This window comes from Engraulis encrasicolus, chromosome 21 (assembly GCF_034702125.1).
Source record: "Engraulis encrasicolus isolate BLACKSEA-1 chromosome 21, IST_EnEncr_1.0, whole genome shotgun sequence".
NCBI lineage: Eukaryota > Metazoa > Chordata > Actinopteri > Clupeiformes > Engraulidae > Engraulis > Engraulis encrasicolus.
In genome coordinates, this window is record NC_085877.1 from 21,320,679 (window position 1) to 21,342,059 (window position 21,381).

The 21,381-nt window shown below is 43.4% G+C and overlaps 1 protein-coding gene across 1 annotated transcript; it reads left to right on the plus strand.

The window, feature by feature from the left end:
- The first annotated feature begins 105 nt into the window (after nucleotides 1–105).
- Nucleotides 106–12,063, plus strand: kcnk7 (potassium channel, subfamily K, member 7). The gene is made up of 3 exons (XM_063186369.1): nucleotides 106–721; nucleotides 3,556–3,951; nucleotides 9,833–12,063. The coding sequence occupies exons 1-3, from the start codon at nucleotides 385–387 to the stop codon at nucleotides 10,243–10,245; spliced, it is 1,146 nt and encodes a 381-aa protein (XP_063042439.1). The 5' UTR covers nucleotides 106–384; the 3' UTR covers nucleotides 10,246–12,063.
- The last annotated feature ends 9,318 nt before the right edge of the window (nucleotides 12,064–21,381 follow it).

Here is a 21,381-nt window from a genome sequence, read left to right on the forward strand (position 1 = left end):
GTGCAAAAACATCAACTAAAAACCTGGAAACGAGTTTGGGAAATGCTTTCATTGACTTTCAGATAACGAAACTTGTCAAACGCACGCAGACTGGCGACACGGGTAGCTTGCTTGCTCAAAAAAAAGCCACCTATTGCACGCGATGACAGAGTGCAAAAGCATCAACTAAAAACCTGGAAACGAGTTTGGGACATGCTTTCATTGACTTTCAGATAACGAAACTTGTCAAACGCACGCAGACTGGCGACACGGGTAGCTTGCTTGCTGTAATTAAATTTTAAACGCTGATGAATGCTGCATGCGCCACAGGGTGTTTGGTTACTCTCCTGACGGAACTGTCCAGTGTTCTCTGCCCTCTCGCCTTCTTCAGGTGACTTGGCAAACATGGCCCGGTGTCTCGAGTCCACTCAAAAGTTCCTTCGAGAACACGCGTTTCTTTTTTTGGTGTTTGGGTACATACTTTTCATTCTATTCGGTGGTCTTATTTTTATGGCGCTTGAGCAGTCCGGGGAGACTCACTTGGTTACTGAGGTGCAAGATCTCCGAACAACGTTTCTGAATGAAAACCGCTGTGTTCAGGAGAAGCGTCTGGATGTTCTACTGCGCGAGGTGCTAACGGCGGGGAAGAGCGGTGTGGCTGTGCTGGAAGCAGACAGTGATCAGTATAACTTTGACTTCACATCGTCGCTTTTTTTCGTCACTACATTTCTCACAACCACAGGTGAGCGGCACTCACTCACTGTCCTTAATTTCCCTCGGGATCAAAAATGTAAATCAACTTTATTCACCAGATGGTAGGTAATAAATTAATTTAATAGCTTGCATTGTAAAATCAATATAGCCTATAGGCCTATGCAAAATACATCTAAATGTAACTTACCTGTTGGAAACAACATAGGTCTTTGACCTTTCAACGGTTTTATATTAACAGGGATAAAAAGAACATTTATTCATTTTCAAACCACTTAATGGAAATTTTTTAACATGGTTATCTCACTGGGTGTGTGCACATCCTGTCTGTCTGATCAGAATGAAGCAAACACTAAACATTGGCATAGTTTCATTAGACCCTTATCAGCTGAGGAAAGAAGGACAGAGCAGAGTGGACTAGTCATGCAGGCCAAAGATTTCATACACGGCTCCATTCGGTGGCCCTAGGCAAAATATAAACATAGGGCCCTCTTGAGTTGATTTTTCTGTCACTTACCATGGTAGGGCTGACTATTGGGGACCCCTACAGTGGGCAGCATATTGATAAAACTGTCTCAGATTTCATGGTCCTGTGTATCAACTGCACTAGGTGTGTGTTGATAATGCTCTGTTTGTTGGTGACTTAGGGTGTGCCTTGGTGTTGGCATATGGCACGTTTTTGTTTGGGATTGAATTTGAGTGTCTCCCAGACACACACACCTCTCTCTCTCTCTCTGACAAACACTTTAATCTACCTGTATTAAAAGAAAAGGACCTGATCAAAATGTGAGATTATCCCGTGCACGTCACCCCTCATGCTCTATCTATACAAGGTCATGGCAATGGGGGGTGGGGGGGGGGGGGGGGGGGGGGGGGGGGGGGGGGGGGGGGGGGGTGGTGTGTGGGGGGGTCACAGAAATATTTGTAGATCCAAAAGGAGGTCCCCACTGGAAAAGTTTGGGAACCACAGCACTGCATGTTGGGTATCCTCGTCACCCTACTCTCTCTCTTCTCTCTGATGGCAGCCAAGCTAAATACTCACCTAAATACTCACCTCTGTCCTCTTTCTTTATCCAAGGCTATGGTAACACCACCATGCCCCTGTCAGATGGCGAACACCTCTTCCTTTTTTAAAATATATATTTTTAGGGCTTTTTGTGTCTTAATTTCTATAGAACAGTGAAGTAATGACAGGAAGCGAGTTGGGAGAGAGAGATGGGGAAGGGATGGCAAAGGTCCCGAGCCGGATTCGAACTTGGGTCGGCCGCATAGTAGACAAGTGCCCTACCATTAAGCCATGGTACGGGCCAGGCGAAGGCCTCTTCCACATCCAATACTGCATGCAGGGCCAGCTCACTTCTTTTCCCTAGTTCCTTTTCCTAGTTCATCAATGTTGACCACTTGCAATTACATTATCTTTGGATGATAAAGTGGATTTTAATTTTGATCAGGTTAAGGGACGGCGGGGTGGTTGTTCTAAATCCTGTACTGTTCTGTAAATCCTGTACCACCATACCTCTCTTTAATATCTTCTTAGTATCATCTTAGTATATTCTGCATCCTGCATCCTCTGCTCTATTGCATGTAGAATTTGCTCACGTTGTCAGCGCTCACTTCTCCTCTCTTATCTGTCCTCTATCCCAGGTTATGGGAGCACCATGCCCCAGTCAGACAGTGGGCACGTTTTCTGCATCCTATAGGAAGTAGTATACTGCACGTCTTCTGCATCCTATTGGAAGTAGTATACTGCACGTCTTCTGCATCCTATTGGAAGTAGTATACTGCATACTGGGCATCCCTGCCTCCTTTAATTTACAGTCAATAACATCTCAATGATCCCCATTTGTATTTCCTTTTGGGATAATGAAGTTGATTTTAATTTTGACCAGGTTATGGGACCACTGTACCCCTATCAGATGGCGGATGGTTGTTCTACGTCCTGTACTGTTCTGTAAATCCACGCCCCTTTAATAAGTGTAGCACCTCAAATTAATGTCTCTATACTCATGGTTTTATTATCTCACTGACCTCAAAGTGTCTCATCTTAATATTTTTCATATATTTGTGTTTCTTACTTTTAATGCTTCTTTCTGTATTTTCATTTCATGTTTTTGTGTATCTCTTGTTTTTATTCTCTGTGAAGCACATTGAATTGCATTTATGTATGATGTGCACTATATAAATACATATGACTTGACTTGACTTGTCTCTATACCAGGCTATGACACCACTATGCCATTATCAGACGGCGGGCGCCTCTTCTGCATCCTGACCTGCATGCTGGCCATCCCCCAGTTGATATATACATGGACCTCATTGCTCTCTGCTCTCCTCCATCCCAGGTTATGGGACCACTATGCCCCTGTCCGATGGCGGGCGCCTCTTCTGCATCCTGACCTGCTTGCTGGCCATCCCCCAGTTGATATATACATGGACCTCATTGCTCTCTGCTCTCCTCCATCCCAGGTTATGGGACCACTATGCCCCTGTCCGATGGCGGGCGCCTCTTCTGCATCCTGTACTGCATGCTGGGCCTGCTCACTTCCTTTTCTGTCTCAATGTTGACCACTTGCATTCACATCCATTTTGGATAAAACAATTTATTTCAATTTTGACCACCAGGTTATGGGACCGCCATGCCCCTGTGAGACAGTGGGGCGGTCATTCTACATCCTGTACTCTTCTATAAATCCTGTACCACCATGTTCCCTCAACAAATCCCTCCCTCAATGTCTCTATACCAGGTTATGGCACCACTATGCCATTGTCAGACGGTGGGCGCCTCTGCATCCTGTACCCCATGCTGGGCATCCCCCAGTTGTTATATACATGGACCTCATTGCTCTCTTCTCTCCTCCATCCCAGGTTATGGCACCACCATGCCCCTGTCCGATGGAGGGCGCCTCTTTTGCATCCTGTACTGCATGCTGGGCATCCCCGTCACCCTGCTCCTGCTCTCCTGCCTCACGCACGCCCTGCTGCCCTGGGTGACGGGTCGGCCCGTGCTTCACCTCCAGACCCGTTGGGGGCTCCCTAAGCACCGCGCGGCCCTGCTCTACGCGTGCGTGCTGGCCGGCGTGACCGGCGTGCTCTTCTTCCTGCTGCCGGCCGCCGTGCTGGCGCTGCTGGAGCGCGACTGGAGCTTCCTGGAGGCCCTCTACTTCTGCTTCATCTCACTCAGCACCATCGGGCTGGGAGACTACCTGCCGGGACGAGCCCAGAACCGGGCCGCGCGCCAGGGCCTGGAGTTTGCCACCTCCTGTGAGTACCATTTATTACTACCGTTTCTTGTTTTTAATTTGTTAAAGGTGCACCGTGTAATATTTTTGTGTGGTTTATTTACAGAATTCATGCTGCCCATTCACGAATGTTACCTTTTTTATGGATACTTACCACCGCCAAATTCAAAGTATTCATTATGAATGGGAAAATTTAATTTTTGAATTCAATTTCCAGAAATTTGAATTTCCAGAAATCGACATTATTAGCTGCAACACGTACTGTACTTTGGTTATACTAGTAAATATTGGTTTATTATTTAGTAAATGTTCATGAAAAGATCAAATTTGGTAATAGGCAGCACAGTTTCAATGAGCAGCATAGTTACAGTACCCATTCCAGCCACATTCTACTCAGTGCACCTTTAAAGATATGTTTTTGGGCTTTTTATGCTTTTAATCAGGATGAGACAGTGTGACAGGAAATGAGTGGGGGAGAGGGAGAAGAGAAGGATGAGCAAAGGACCTCGGGTCGGCGATCTTCTAGTCAGGTCTTGGAGACCTTCTGGGTTCTGCCCCAGGTGCTGGCTCTGATCTGGCTGGGTCTTTACGGGCCGAACCCGGGTTGTCGGCATAATGGTACTCCATCTTAGCACATTGAGCACCTTCACCAGTACCTCACCCGCACCCCCACCACTACCATTTCTACTACTTCTACTACTCCTACTACAGCTACTGTAGTAGGCCACTGTCACTATGCCACTACTTATAATAATATCAATTTAGAAAAAGAATTGAAAAGATGATTATGAACAGATGACGAAACACTTGGGTTATTTGGTCACTTTGACCCTTTAATTGACCTTGACCTCATTATGCTGTTGGGCTGATATTTAAAGAGGTTCCAAGTCATACATTTTTTTTTAAATGCAGTTTATTTCAAGACTTCTGCTGCACAACAGCGCTTTTTTTTACTTTTGCATTTTATGACTGTTCAGATGTCCTTTTAAACCTATATGAAATCAAGTTTGCAATGAAATGCAATGCAATGCAATGCAATGCAATGCCCTATGTAAAAATGTTTCCCAAAATGTTCCAAAATTGAGCTCTTTATGTCCTTTACTGTAGATACACACACTTGCATGTTGATAATGATCTACATTCCTTGAGCTTTGAGGCTGACGTTTGTAAAGCGGTCACAGAGTGCCAGCCCTTTTGGTAAACAACACTCCTGTTTCTGAGCACCTAATGAGAACAGGCACGGCCCAAATTAGGACTCCCATGGCCCCTCTCCAATCACATGTGATGAGAGTCAGTCACTGGGTTAAAGTCATTATAGTTCCTCACGCCCTTTCTTGATGCTTGCGGCCTTGTGATGTCAAGACTCTACGTCACTGGTGATCAAAGTTTTATTCAATATCTCACAAAAGAACAGGTCAAAAGTTATCTCATTTTGATATTTGGATGTTGGATAAGGAAAATTCCCCCAAAAGTTGCTATTGCTAGGCTGACTTCAAGAAAACTTAATTGTTTTGTCCACGGAGGCGGGGTGACACTGAGGCAAGAGGTCACAAGCAACAGGATAGGATATGAGGAACTATAATGACTTGCACCTATCAGGTTCAGCAGATAGGCGCAGGCCTACAGACTCCCATTGTGAGAGATATGCTTGAAGAAGCAGCCATTGCCTAATCACATGAATGGATGGGATGTGAATTGGTCTTCTGCTTTAGCAGTTCGACATACAGTAGGTCCCCAGATCACAGGGTTTGAGACCTTCAAAGAGGCAGCCCTCCTCACAGGGATGTGAACTGGTCAGATGATTTAATAGACAGACACAGGTTCATACGATACTCAGTTATGGGGATGTTCTCAAGTGCCTCTTTTCCACTGCAGGTTTTCTGGTAGGCCTACAGCTCGACACAGTGCAACTCGGCCTCGATTCAGCTATGTTGTGCCCATTCGAAAAGTAAAAAATGGCAGCCGAGTCGTGCTGTGTCAACCTGTAGGCCTACCAGAATAATGGCAGTGGAAAAGGGGCAAAGAAGACAGATTGAATGCTTGGGGTCAGGGAACATGGGGAACTGAAAATGCTGTGTTCCTCAGACGCTGGTTACACATACACTAATTCTTGAGAAAGTGGCTAAAACAGGTTGTAATCTTGAAAGAAAAAAACGAAGTGAATTACAAAATAATATGGTATATCCTCGTAGACAAAGGTCTTGGCTTTTCAGAAATGCACAAGGCCAATCTCCCCATTTTCCATTTTTTTCAGAAATCAGGTTTTTCTCCGATCATACCTTGTTTTTGTCAACACCGTCAGACACAATTAAAAGCAATAAAAAGTGTATTGATTTGGTTGCATATGTATCTGGAGTTTTTAAGTGATTGTGTGTGTTTTTTGGTTCACACATACGCCTTTAAATGTTGAAAATTCACTTTCATTCTATTTTAATACTGCTTTATGTGTTCTAATTTAAAAATATGTGCTGTCAGACAATGCTTACTTAATGGCTAAATAGATCAAACATTTTTTTGTAATTTCACAAATATTCGTGTAGGCTTAAATTTGCTATTACTTTGATAATTCAACAACTACAAAGGAAAATTTTGTAAGCACATTCATTTAAAATGTCCAAAACTCCTTCTTACGGTGGTGACTTAAGAACTGACGGTGGTGACAGTAATCTGAAGGTGGTGAAAGTGACCTAATTATTACCTACATTTAGCTAAATAAATAGCCCTCTCAAGTCAATGACATTCAGCATAAACACTTTATTTTTGTGTGTGCACAGTATGTTTGTGCATGTGTTTTTTCTTCATTTGTTAGATACTCTAGGAAGTAGGCCTAGATTATTGAAAATGTGGCATAAACAGGTTTTAAGTTGTTCAAATCCAAAATATAGAGTATTATCATAGATGAACGTCTTGGCTGTGCAGTGAATGTATTGGCCAAGCTCCCCATGTTTTACATTTTTCATAAAATGGGCTCTTTCTTGGTTTTGTCACCAGCGTCAGACAGAATTAGAAGTAAAAAAGTAAACAAGTAAAAAAGTTCACAGTATTTAAGTGAATTACTTTTATAATTCAACATAATTGTAGATACTTATTGGAAGCATATTCTTAAAACTTGTCAAAAACATGTATAACACATGCTTTTTTGTGAACTACATCAGATGTCACCACCGTCAGGTTTTGTGACAAAAAACCCTCCAAATGCACCTCAGTGGAGGCTGGAGTATAAGTTTGGGTCACAATTATTACTAACATGTCTGGTAATGTTTCATTAACCAGCACAATTTAGTAAAATATGGAACAAGATGATGAGCGGAACAAAATCTGACGGTGGTGACATCTGACGGTGTGAGACAAAAAAACACTCTTTTACATATTGTGCATTTTTTGCTCATATTAGCCACTTCGTTTTTGCTATGTTTCTTAGGGGCTTCATGACGCTTCTGAAAAAGTATATACAATTAACATTAATGTAACAATAATACTATTAAAACCCCCGACGGTGTTGACAGTTTATGGTTGGGACAGTACCAGTGTCCAAACAAATTATCAAATTGAGGAGAAATTAGTAAACTTACAGGAGCTTCAGTGATGGTGAAGTACTCAGTAGATCTAAAGGTTTGAAAAGGGGTCCTAAGTAATGACAATGACCTTGCGCATGCCTGATTTTATTGTCTTTTTAAAAAAATCTGACGGTGGTGACTAATATGCTGGACACACTTTGAGCAATCAGAAAATAGTAGTAAATATTGCTTTACACGCACTATGTGCATATCTGCAGAACCACTTCAATATGGACTTTCACATCATGGTGATATTATTCAATAATATCAGTGATTTTTACATTTTAAGTCAATTGAAATGATGATGTCTGTCCTTGGGACAGCTGTTTTTACAGGGTGTGGGCAGGTTTATAGCCATGAAAAGTAATAAAATTACACTTAAATATTTCAAACGACTGTACATTTATGTAACAGACCCCTGTGTCTTTACCTGGATTCATTTTGTTCATGAAAATGTAGTTTATTTTCAACAGAATTGACAGTTTATTGCAGAGACATGTTTTAGCCGCTTTCTCAAGAATCAGTGATACACTAATACACTAAATTACACTTAGCTGACGCTTTTTTGCAAAGCGACTTACAGCTATTTACAGGGTATTGGCTACAGTCCCTGGAGCAATGTGGGGTTAGGTGCCTTGCTCAAGCACCTCAACTATGGAGTTAGTTTAATTCTAAATCACCAGAAATTAAACTCACCCCATTGAAAATGAATGGGGTTTTATTTCTGGTGAGTTAGAATTAAACTGGTGAGTTAACACCAAAATGTAGAATGGAAATCTACGGGTATATTGAAGAGTGAAGTCTGGGACACCAGGTCAACAAACAAGCTGACAGCAAAGCATCAAGGATATCTGGGCTTCCATAACTCCCATGTACAGTTTCTGCCATTGACTTCAATGTTAAACGCATCATGGTCATTATGAAGACAGAGTCCTAACCAAGTATTGAACATTGCATGTTATGTAGAAAGTAACAAATTTCAACTGATTTGATGTGAGCCGAATTTTGATGAAGAAAAATGTGATTTTATTACAATATTGTAATGATGGGAATTCCCCAATTCATGTTTTTTTTTAGCTGGAAGGCCAATATATGTAAAAAGAAAAAAATTAATGATTGGAATAGTTAAACAACTGGGCCATGAATCTACAATGCATGACAGTTTAACATTATTGATGGAATTATGGAAATAAATCAACTTTTTCATGCTTTTCTAATAAAGTGGCCTGGAGCTGTATGTGTGTACTGTAAATGAAAGGCACAAATGAAGGGGAAGGTCTTTGTTTTTCAAAATGCTCGTGTGTGTGTCAAAATGTTCTGTTGCAAACCTGATAAACTGTAACTCTACAAAATGTTTGATAACAGGAAGATCCTAGAAAGGTCAAGACAGAGGTGGACCCTCAGTGTTTCTGAAAGGAAATACGCTGCAATGTAGCCCTCTGTGTGTGCTCCAGAAAATTCATCCAAGGGGTTCTGAAAGGAAAAGTCTCGCCAATTTCTGTGATGTAGAGCTAAAGTCTAAAGTCTAAAGTCACTGTGTGATAAGAGAAGGTGATAGGAGAAGGTGACCTTTTTAAACAATGTTGCTGAGCAAGAAAATAATTGACTCTTAATTTCCATGATGTGTTGACCATCAAAAGCTGTCTGCTTCGGGTCACCCAATAAAAAGTTTTTGCCTTATACTGTATATTTTGGAGATAAAAATAAGATATTGTTATTGTTTTATTGTTTTACCGTCAAACTGCTCAAAATTAATCTGGTGTACATCATCTTTACTGTCAATGTGCTATTGTAATAATTGCTCTACCCTCCTACTACATTATGTACTCAAAGAAGTCACCAAGTGTACCGTCATCTCGGGGTTGTAATGTACAGTATTTGTATTATGAACACAATTTTTGACATTGCTTTACAGAGAACTGTATAAGCTATTTATAGCTATTTTGTTTGTTTTATACTGGTTAAACCTCTTTCCCACCTTGACTAACAAATATTCGGTGGGAAACACTGCATCTGAATGTTCAATTTAGAGATGTACAGGATCCAAGATCCGGTTCCGGATCCGGCAGGATAATAGGGTTTTTCACAGGATCCGGATCCGGTTCCACGATCCAGGATCCGGTAGCCGAGGCTTTTCAGTCAAAATAGTTTGAGCCAACGTGATAAAAAGGGCCCACATGTGCGAGTAGGCTATGTGTTTCAACTCTTTCATAGGATCCGGTATCTGGTTCCGGATCCGGCAGGATCTTAAGCAGTGGATCCGGTATCCGGCAGGATCCTAAAAATCAGGATCCGGTGCATCTCTAGTTCAATTGTCTCACAACATTTCCATGTCCTCATGTCCAGGTTACCTTGTGGTGGGTCTGGTGGTGCTGCTGGTTGTCCTGGAGACCTTCTGGGTTCTGCCCCAGGTACAGGCGCTGGTCCGGGTCTTCACAGGCCAGCACACCACGGAGCTGAAGGGTCTGGACCTGGACGAGATGGTGCAGGACTGGGACGACACCTGTCCCAACTCCCCCACGGAGGCTCCTGAATACGCCCTCCCCATCTCCATGATCTCGCCCTGTCCGCCGGATGGTTCGCGCCCCAAAACCCTGCCCCTGGCCTTGCCTTTGTCCGATCCCCAGCCCCCAGAAACCCAACCTCAGCTCCAGGACCAAGCCCAGGATCAGCCTGGGCATGAACCCGCACCAGAGAACCCAGACGGGGAGGACGAGGTCCCTTCGGATGACCAGACTGTCCCTAAAGACGAGCAATAAAAAACATTGTGGGGGAATTTATTACATATCACTGACACCTCCAACCCCACGACCAATACTAACACACTGTGGTGACTACTTACAGGAACAAAGGAGTAACACTGTGGAGGATTTGGTGCATATATTACTGACACTGAGTTATATGCCCCACTCTTTAGCCTCAGTCCCAGAAAGGGCTGAGGAAAAACTCAGAGGACTAGCATCATCCAGACCCAAAGGACCAACACTAAAACACTATGCAAAGGTTTACATTGCATATAACTGCAACTGACAAATATGGTGCCGTTTTTACATGGCATTGAGGATTTTAGTAGAGAGTAAGAATCACTCACCTAAGGAAGTAGTTAACGTCTAGAAAAGTCTTCCAGGTTTTATGTATCCACATACTTTGCACATAGGTACTTTTGAGAAGGTCCACAAGGTAGAGTTTGTGCAATTTTGTACTGTATAAAAATTGACAGTACATCATGTATGACAGAAAAACCAAAGACTTCCTACCACTGCTTCTGTCTGACTGAGCAAAGGTGTAGGCCTACCTCAGATGCCCAACCCTCATATAGTCTATTAGTCAGGTCTAGTAGTTTTTATCAGTGGTGAAGACGGTGATTAGGGGTTCATCCATCCCATTATCTAATGTCCCGCCTTTGCCTTGTGCTTGTGGACTCAAGATGCGAGGCAAGACGTCATAGACGATAGACGTGTTATACAATATCTTGCAAAAGTTTTATACAAAATCTTGCATCTGCAAGAGTGATGTTGACTGGGGGACAAGTCCCCAAAAAGCTGTTGTGCAAAGACTGACAGCGGGGAAACTGTATTGTTTTCTCCAGGTGGTACGTCAGCAAAGCACGAGGACACAAGCACAAGGTGAGGATGGGAGAGTAGGTAATGGGATGGACCCCTAGGTGTCCTTGTTTCTTCATTAGAAGTGTAACCATGTACATACATGCTTATCCGGTTTACAGTACCAAACATGAGGAAGATCATCTACTCCAATCACACTATGCTGTTCTTGAGGTGTATCCGTTCTTCCAAATAGCTTGATTTTAATGTATCAAGTTGTCATTGCATAAATGTTACTGTTTCTCCTCGCATTCTGTAGAAGATGTGCAATGTAGTAGTAGGGGTTTATTATTCTCTACAAGTAGGTTTACTACCTTGACATTTATCATATACATTCTATACATCTCTCCTTAAATGGGCAATGGAGGAAAAAAAAGAAAACTTTTTGTAAGTCTACATTTTCTATGATTCCATGCTGACTGTTAGGTATACTACCACCAGGGGGCAGTCCTCACACTCAGATGACTCACTCAGATACATGATTATAATACTGAACTCATGGACAATAACGAATGCGACCTGTTCATCTGCTGTACACTTTCTATGTCTGAAAGTGGTAAATAAAAGCTTGCTTAAAAATCATAAAAAGTGAAACTGATGAAAGAACTAAGCTCTTCTGTGGGTACATTAACAGAGCAAGCGCACACTTGTGTGAAAAGCAACCAATACCAATTAGCTAAACATTATTTTCGCTTGTTTATTTATGGAGTGAAACCTCTCTTTGTTCTTTATGCAAATCAATGTCTCGAACACAAATGTGGCTTTCAGTGGGGTACAGATATATGTGTGTGTGTGTGTGTGTGTGTGCGTGTGTGTGTGTTTCTCAGCAAGCCTTGTCTGCTCTCTGTCTCTGTGTGAGTGAGTGTGCTGCAGCAGTAATGCCCGGAACGGTGACTCAGGCCATGTGCCCATGCCAGTGTTTCTCAACCAGGGTGCCGCACACCCCCTTCAGGGAAACGTGGCTGACGGTGTGTGAAACTGACCTAAATAAATAAATAAATTATGTAATATAATACATGTTTGTCTAAATTAATAAATTAATGCTTAGTCAGTGGAATCTTTCATCTACCATTTACGCACAATAAAGTAAATTTAGGTTGTCCCAGTATGGCCTACACCAGTGATTCTCAAAGTGTGGTCCGGGGACCACTGGTGGTCCGCAACAGAGCGCAGGTGGTCCGCGAGCGGATTTCTACTTTCCCAAGACAAGCTAGCAGTAGGCTATATTTGTAACATTATTACAAAGCTAAGCATAGCTAAAGTCTTATTTTCATAACAATAAGACCATCTTGTAATGTGAATAAAAAGTAAAGGATTTTTATCGAAATTAGAAGTGTGAAATTAACACCTGCCAACGGTCCATTCAGTTGACATGTGGTCCCTGAACATTTTTGGGGTGACAAAGTGGTCCTCGATCTAGAAAAGTTTGAGAAACACTGGCCTACACATAGCCTGTCTGAGATCAAGCTGCAACTCTGAATGTAGGTTGTGTTACTCCAAATGTGTTTTCTAAGCTTGTGTGGTATCATGCCATGTTACGGCTCGTTGGTTTGGGGTGCCTTGAGATTTTTCATAAATTGAAAGGGTGCCTCGCCTAACCTATAAAAAAGGTTGAGAAACACTGGCCCATGCAGAGTACTAAACAACCAGCCCAGACCAACCCAGCCTTCCTGCCTGCCACTCAGGACAAGCATATTTAGACTGCACACTGTGTATGTGTCCACACTCACAGGGGTCTAAATTGCCACCAGCCAACCGACCAAATGCTGGTGACATTTCAGTTTGGCTGGTAGAAAAAGCAGCCGGCTAGCCACTTTGACCCATTAGTGAGTGTGTGCTTGGTTTGTAAGATTAAAACTTAGAAACCATTTTGGCTGGTGACGAAAAAAAGTTAATTTAGAACCCTGTGTGCACATGTCCGACTCAGGCCATGTGCCCATGCAGGCTACTAAACCCCCAGCCCAGACCAGACCAGGGGTGAGTTTCTCAAAAGAGAAGTTGTTAGCCTGTTAGCAACTTCGGTAGTTGACAATGGGAAAATGCATTGAAAACAGCAAAGTAGCTAATGTAGTTAGCAACTTTGGTTTTGAGAAATTCACCCCAGCTTTCCTGCCCACCAAACAGGGCAAGCATAGCCACATTTCTGCAAGGTCCATTACAGTCAAGAAACACAAGACAATACATTCTGATTTGCACTTTCTTTATTGAATAGGCCTACTGTAGTTATGAATTATATTTGGCGGTATGTCTCTTTTCAGAGAAGTCCCCTGGTTTCCATGAACACCAAGGAAAGTAGAGATTCAGGGACAGCAGCAGCATAGGGAATGCTCACACAATTTAAGATTAGGAGAGCAAACAATTCCCCCATGAACAGAGCAGGCAACATGAGAAGGAGTAGCCCATGCCATGTCATACACAACATGTACTGTATAAAGGGCCGCTGACAGCTTTGACCAGGTCCAGGACTAAGTCATCTGAAAGGGCTCCAACAAAATACATACAATGCAATGTGGACCCAATTCTGTGTCCCCTTCTTGTCATGCGCCTATCAAAAAAGTCCATCTACGCGTGCACGCACGTACGCACTTACGCACGTACGCACGTACGCACGCACGTACGCACACGTACGCACGTACGCACACACACACACACACACACACACACACACACACACACACACACACACACACACACACACACACACACACACACACACACACACACACACACACACACACACACACACACACACACAGATGCCTAGAAAAAGAGAGAGAGACTGTGTGTGTGTGAGAGAGAGAGAGAGAGAAAGAGAGAGAGAGAGAACAGGTCTGTCTGTGCATGTAGCCAGGCTTGTACATTGGCCAGAGGTTTTAAACTCCACTGTGGTTCCTCTGTCAAAGGTGTGGGACACGCTCCTGAATACACAAGTGTGTACGGATGAATGGGGACTTCATTTGCTTTCTCGTAAAACACAAGGTGTCATGGCAACCTTTACTGTGGTCTCAATGGTCTGAATGAAGAAAGGGTGGCTTTTAATCACAGAGTTCCTGGGAAATAGTAAGCTGAAGTAGGCGGCCCTCTCATAGTTTTGTCATTGTATGATTCGGAAATTCATACGTATTTACCAGTTTTGGCAGAGGTGTTCCTTTATTGTACAGTGTCTTTTTAAGGCATGTGCATTGATCAACATGTGATTACATTGTACATTTTTAAGCCCAGGGTTGGACTGGGCCAAAAAATCAGGCCATAATCTGGTTTATATTCAGAGGATGCATTATTGTTGACTGGTATGTTGACAGAAAATGATATTTAATGTTTTTTTTTTTTTTTTAATACTGCACAAACGCCACAACAAGCTCAGCTGATGTGGACTGTGAAGTTATAACACATTGTCTTTGTTGTGTATTGCAGTGTTGTTTTTCCCAAGCCTGTTGCACTGGTAATCTGGCATATAGGGCATTACCTGGTGGGTCGACAGTTCTCAGGGCCCAAAGCTGTTGGCTCATTTGTATTTTTTCTCAGAAACCTGCCCACGGTTTACAGGGGGAGGTACAAAAATGCCCAGGCCCTTTTTTTGCCCCAGTCCAGCCCTGTTTGTTTCCAAAAAAATGGGGACCTTCCCACCACAATGGCTTCCAAATGTCCCTCCTGATGCTTATCAGCGCCTTCCACAAGGGAACAACACAATTGTTCACCTCCACAATAATGCTGCTTTCAGACAGGAAGAGAAGTTCCCCCACAATGCACTGTGAAAAACAACACCCTCTGGACACCACAACAGTACCACCACTAATGACGCAGTAAAAATAACATTGTTGATACAGTATAACTCTAAATCCCTTAAGACAAGGAGTTATAAATATGCTATCACAGAATGGCAATGACCAAGTCGTAGTGCATTACTAAAGGCCCTCTGTAATATCATAGTAGTGTAGTACTAGGGTAGTTAACTTGTCAATGATTATTGCAGAGTACCACTGATGGAACAGTGTACATTATGGGGAATTGAAGTTAACGAGGTAGAGAATGCGCGCACATCAGTGGTACAGGTGCTGGACAAAATAGAGTAACTGAAATAAATGATAGAAGTCCGCAACACAGTTAATGCTCCCAGTGATTTATTTGCACTAGTGCAAATAAATCACTGGGAGCATTAACAGTGTTCCGGACTTCTATCATTTATTTGAATTGAAGTTAACTCTCTCTTCTCAGCCCAGCTCCGGGCAACCTCTACATCGGTCTGTAGCCATTTGTGGGACGCTGCTTCTCCTGGTGTTGAAATGGAGGGGATTGTCCTCTTTTGTAAGTTGGCTTGAATAGAAACATCTGCTAAGTGTGAGGATATGTGATGCGATGTGGTGTAATGTACGTAGTCTGACTTCTCTCAATCTTTACTTTGGTCTGCAGCCTACTCCGTCGTCCATTTTTTGTTCAGGTGTTGAAACACACGGGTAATGCACGCAGATTTTTCCAGGTATTGAAATGGAGGGGATTGTCCTTTGTAAGTTGGTTCGAATAGAAACGTCTTCTAAGTGAGGTGATGTGCTGTAAGGATATGTGCTGTAAAGTAATGTACATAGCTCAGTCAGATTTCTCTCGATCTTTGCTTTGGTCTGCAGACTACCCAGTCGTCCTTTTTGTTCAGGTGTTGAAACACAGGGGTAATGCACACCAAGTAGTCACCTGTCTCTCTCAGGCTTACGTCTAAAGCCCCCACGGCCTAGTTTCCAAGTGTAGCAGTCTGATAGATACCCCTGACACACCACACACACACACACACACACACACACACACACACACACACACACACACACACACACACACACACACACACACACACACACACACACACACACACACACACACACACACACACACACACCAGGACAGCTGACAGCTTTGACCAGACCTGGGAGAAAGTCATCTGAAAGCCTCCCTCACCCAGTATGTACAATTTAATGGGGACCTCATTATGGGCCCCCCTCTCCGTGAGCATGGAACAACCCCTTTGTCCCTGCTGTCGGCCCCTGCACACCAAACACACACACACGGACACACACACGGACACACACACACACACACACACACACACACACACACACACACACACACACACACACGCACACGCACACGCACACACACACACGACTATCTCAAGGGATGTTTATGAGAGACTGTTATATATACACAGCAGGCCAAACAACACTGCCATGGTGACAAGCAGGCAGCTGGTAGCATATGCAAATAATAATAATGCACTACATTGCCTACTGAACTTCATGATAACTAGCACACCAGCTGCTTCCTGCCTGGGGATGTAATGTACATAGTATCTTAGACTTAGTTGAACAGAGCTTCATGATCTTTGTGAGAGCAGTGTAGTTTTTCTGGTTGTGTGTATGTTTTTTTTTTAGTTGTTCATTATGGATGTATCCAAACCTCAAAGGTGAAAACATGGGGACATGTATTCAAACTTCAATAGAGTTCACCCTGCCACCAGCAATTGTTTTTCAATTTCATGACCAAAAGTGACTGGGGTAAACAAAAACAAAAAAGATGTGTTCTTACCACAGACCTATATCAATATTAATATAGGTCTGTGGTTCTTACATTATCAACAGTTACTAACACTTACAGTTGTTGGGTTGGTTAATGTCCCAGTCTTACTTGTTGTTGTTGATTTCTGAGTTGTTTATGTTGTAGTAACAAATAAACAGCCAGGTGGTATGTGTCATCTAAATTGTAAAGACCTGAATCAATAAAATAAAATAAAAACAGTCATACGTATGGTTGATAATAGTTAATTAACGGTTGAAATTGTTGACTTGAGTTTTATTTATGAGACAGTTGTTGTCGCAATCTCAGAACTTCACGTGTGTATGCTTTTTTATTGGACTGTTTCAGCTTACATCAGGATCATTTTTCACATCGTATTGATAGTCCTGCCATGTGATAACTGTAAATTAATGTTTAAAATAATTCATTACATTTATTTCCCAACCTTAGATGTTGTTTACTTCTGGGTTGTTTATTTTGTGGGTGACAAATAATCAGCCAGGCGATTTGGGACACCTAAATTGTAGAGGCGAGAGGCCTGATAGCCATCCAAAGCCGTCCCCTTCGGTAGGGACGGAACATGACTCCAGGGACTCCTGGGTCAGACAACAAGAAAGCCCCCCCCAGCCCCCCCCAATCGGTGTTTCAGGGTTTTCAAGATTCAGGGTTTTTGGCCAGATGTTTGAGACCCTGTTGTTTTTGGGTTTTTGGGGGGCTTCTCCCCCGCAAAAAAAAGAGTTCTAAAAAGTGTGATTTTAACTCAAGATGACAATGCAAAGTGAAGACTTGCACTTCAGGGCCCCTTTAAATCTTGGGGCCCCTGGGCCTGTGCCCGGTAGGCCCATGCAGTAACTTGCCCTTTGGCCTGGTCTCTGAGGCAGCAGCAGCAGCTGTGTGGTCACGAGAAAGCTCTTCTTCTTCTCTTAGCGGCCTTAGTCGTCAAAAGCGCTCTCTCATTTTCCTGGCACAGAGGGACTTCCCCCCACCCATTGCCCAGGTGGTCATGTGATCTGGCCCTATGCATCATGGGATATGCCCTGCTGTATCATGTTGCGTTGGTTTTCACACTTGCTATATTCAGGTGGAGGTTTTCGGTATTCAGTATTGAGCAAGTGGTATCGTCGAGTTGCTCTCGGGTGTTGCAAAAGAGATATCGGACACATGACGAGAGTACACAATAATCAACTTCGGTTACAGCTTGAACTTTGGCAATTAGACTGACCAACTGAATTGCACAGACTTTTTGCAAGGGTATTTGCATTTTTTTGTACAATGACAAAAGGGAAAAGGGGTCGGTTGTCCCGGGCCCAGGGAGGGGGGGTCCCATAATTGGGTTGACATTACATTGCATGTATTGGGTGGGGACTGGGGACCCTTTCAAATGACTGTGTCCTGGGCCCAGCCAGAGCTGTAAGCGGCCCTGCTGGCAGCCATACTTGCCCTTCGTTCGTTCAGACAGACAGATGACAGGTGTGTGTGGCGTTGCGGCGGGCCAGGTCTAAATTTATCAAGGTCATTCGAAGCACAGCACTGATCTCCCAGTTATGTCACCAGTCACCACTATGTTCTTTTCCACTCGCAGGAAGAGCAAGAGACACATCTCCAGGACGCTAATATCCAAACCTGGGGTGCATCTCTGGAAAGCATAGTTGTTAGCAGTTAGCAACGTCGGTACTTGTCAATGTGAAATTGCATTGCAACCAACAAAGTAGCTAACATAGTTGGCAACTACACTTTCCAGAAATTCACCCCTGTTGCCTCATAATGCACACTGTTCCAGCAGTGGAACACTGTAATAATCGTTGAAAAGACTTTACTTCCTTAGCTCTGCAATTCTACTACTACAACTACACACACAGCTATGCACAGAGTAGGCCTACAGGCGGACTTCTGTGATTCCATTGCCTGTTTTACCTTTAGTAATTCTATTTATGTGACAAATAAAACTCCTTGTCCGCTTGTATCCTCACACAGAGCCATTGCACAGGGCCTTTAGTAATACAGTACGACATTTTTCATTTAAATTCTGGTAACACCAAATTTATAACGGGCCATAAGAGACTTAAAAGTAACTGCAGTGTGCCTCTTCAGCTTGCAACAGCACTGACATAATCATTGTTGCATGTGTACATCACATGGCACTTCATACGGAGTTGATAAAGATCTGGTTACACCTTGTTTCACTGTCTTTGTTACTGCCACTGTCCCTTGTCACTTGTCCCTGATAGCTAGGCCTAAGCTGAGGAAAGATCGAGAAATAACATCGGGCCAGAATTGAACCCGGTTCCACGGGTCATTATAATTTCTCGTTTCTAAATTGTGTCCTTTTGTCATCCAATGAATGTCCACTTTAACATCCAGCCACTGAGTTAACCAAACACCGTTACATAAGACACGATGGCATCTGGCAATATTAAGACATGCTTGTCTTTTCCCGTTTTTCATTATGGGGGAAATCCTTACTTCGTTCATGTCGTAAAAAAATGGTGACACAGATCCAGCCATGACAGACGTGGGCGAGACCAGACATCCATTCTCTGTCTCTCCCAACTCAGGACGGTCACAACCAGGCAATCAAACTAGGCAATGCAAGGGGGCCCACCCACTGATGTACCTGACCTGGAGGGGGGCTTGGTAATGACTGGTTAGTGGTTACATATGAAGGTCTACTTAAAGTGTATTCAAATGACAGCAATGACAACTTAGTGAGTGTGAATTCAAAATCAATCCAAAAAGTGCAATGCCACTGCTATCAATATCTCTCTCCAGAGTGCTGCTGCCCAATATTTTCAAGAGAAGAAAATCACAGGTCACTGATGAGTGAGAATATGCACAATCATGAATATGTGCGCCACCAAGGGTATAGTTTGCATCTGAAACAGTGCTCCGACTGGCAAAATGGATATGGTAGAGTACTGTTCTATAGCTAGTATCTTGTAGGCAGTGCTTGGTGTTGGTGGGGGTGGGGGTTTGGGGCTAAGGGCGACAAGTCCCTCTTTGCCTAGGGCTCCCAAATACCTTGTGACACCCCTGCTCCCACTCTGTGCCAGCTGTTGAAACGAACATGGCCTCCACCCTGGCATGGCATGGGCTGCCTCTTCCCTTCCCTGGTGGCATTGAGGGTGTGTGTGTGTGTGGGGGGGGGGGGCACTACCAGATCTGCTTCCCTCGCAGCTGGAAAACGGGAAGTCTGCAGCAAGCTCATAGGAAGTGGACCTTTAGAAACAAGGAAATGGAGCCTCCAGATGATCCCTGAGCTGCTAAAACATCTCCAGGGAGACTAGGGGGGCTGGTGATGATGAGGTCATGTGTACAGTATATGGGTTCCATTCGTTCTCTGGTATTCAGTCTACCCGACCCGTCATTCTTTTTTGTCACCCTCTGGCTGATTTTGTATGCCGCTGGGGGTCCAGGCTTCCATACTTTCTCGAGTATTTAGTGTTGACGTCATTCTTCTTTGTCACCCTCTGGCTGATGTATGATTGGCTGATTGTGTGCCGTTGGGTTGCAGGGTTCCATACTTTCTCGAGTATTCAGTGTTGACGTCATTCTTTTTTGTCACCCTCAGTCTGATTTCATATTCCGTTGTAGGTTCCAGGGGTTCCATACTTGTCCTGGTATGCGGTCGACTCTCCCCATCATTCTTCTTTTTTGTATCTCCTTACCTACAAACTGTCGGACGTCCGCCAGGTGATGTAATGCGGTGTATAAGTTTCCATTCTTCTTCCTCTGGTATTCGGCCTCCATGGTTGTTCTTTGTTTTGGCCTCCCTCTTTGTGTATGGTTTCCTATATGTTGTCGGCGGTTCCTAAGGGCTTGATACAGGTGATGACTGGTGAGACCTCAACTGAACTGCAGAGACCATTTGCAGAGACACTTTACTTGATGCCAGCTTCATACATATGACATAGCAGGTAGCCTACACTTGCAGGAATGTGTTCATCTTTGAAGGACTCTGTGTGCCTTGTAAGGAGGCTTAAAATCTCATTATACCTTTGTATGATAACAATAAAAGGCGTTGCATTGTGTTTGTATTGTAAAAGTGTCATAACAGTGCTGTAACACTGTCATGCTTGTGTCATAAATGCATGCATTATGTCAATGTCATAAACATTTCATTCCTATGTCATTAAGTGGCATTCGGTTATGGTAAAGACAGCCCTAACGATGTCAACTTGTCATGACCATAAAACGTTTATGACATTGACATTGAGTCATGTTTAGGACTCGTTCATGACTGTGTCATGACACTGTTTTGACACTATTATGACACTGTTGTGTCATAACGTAATGACGCCGGCGTCAAGTGAAGTGTAACTGGCAAGGGCACCTCAGCCATGGAGTCAGACAGAGTGCAAGGGCAGGATTTGAATCTACAACCCTCTGATCTAAAGCCCATCTCCCTAACCACTAGGCCACGGCTGCCAAATACACTTGGCAACAGTACGTCAAGATGAGGTACAGTACGTACGCAGACCCACTTGTAGTTATACCGGATGTTTACTGTCATTTTGATCGCCTCAGGAATGATGAGGGGCTGCAGCTTCCATGGGAAAAATAATACTGCCAAAAATATGTCGGGACTCCCTCTAGAGTCCTCTATGGTCCCCGCTGCACTCACCCTTTTTTTTCCTGGATCCTTGTTTTGTTTTTCCTTGTTGTTATTACAGAGCTAAACAAACTGTCACTTACAAATCATGGTAGACTACAAGAACCTACTACGCTGCACTCACT

Excerpts from the sequence above, each read along its gene's own strand:
- kcnk7 (XM_063186369.1), top strand. The coding sequence starts at position 385 with ATGGCCCGGTGTCTCGAGTCCACTCAAAAGTTCCTTCGAGAACACGCG. Across the intron at positions 722-3,555 it reads TACATTTCTCACAACCACAG|GTTATGGCACCACCATGCCC; the intron begins GTGAGCGGCACT and ends CCTCCATCCCAG. Across the intron at positions 3,952-9,832 it reads CCTGGAGTTTGCCACCTCCT|GTTACCTTGTGGTGGGTCTG; the intron begins GTGAGTACCATT and ends CCTCATGTCCAG.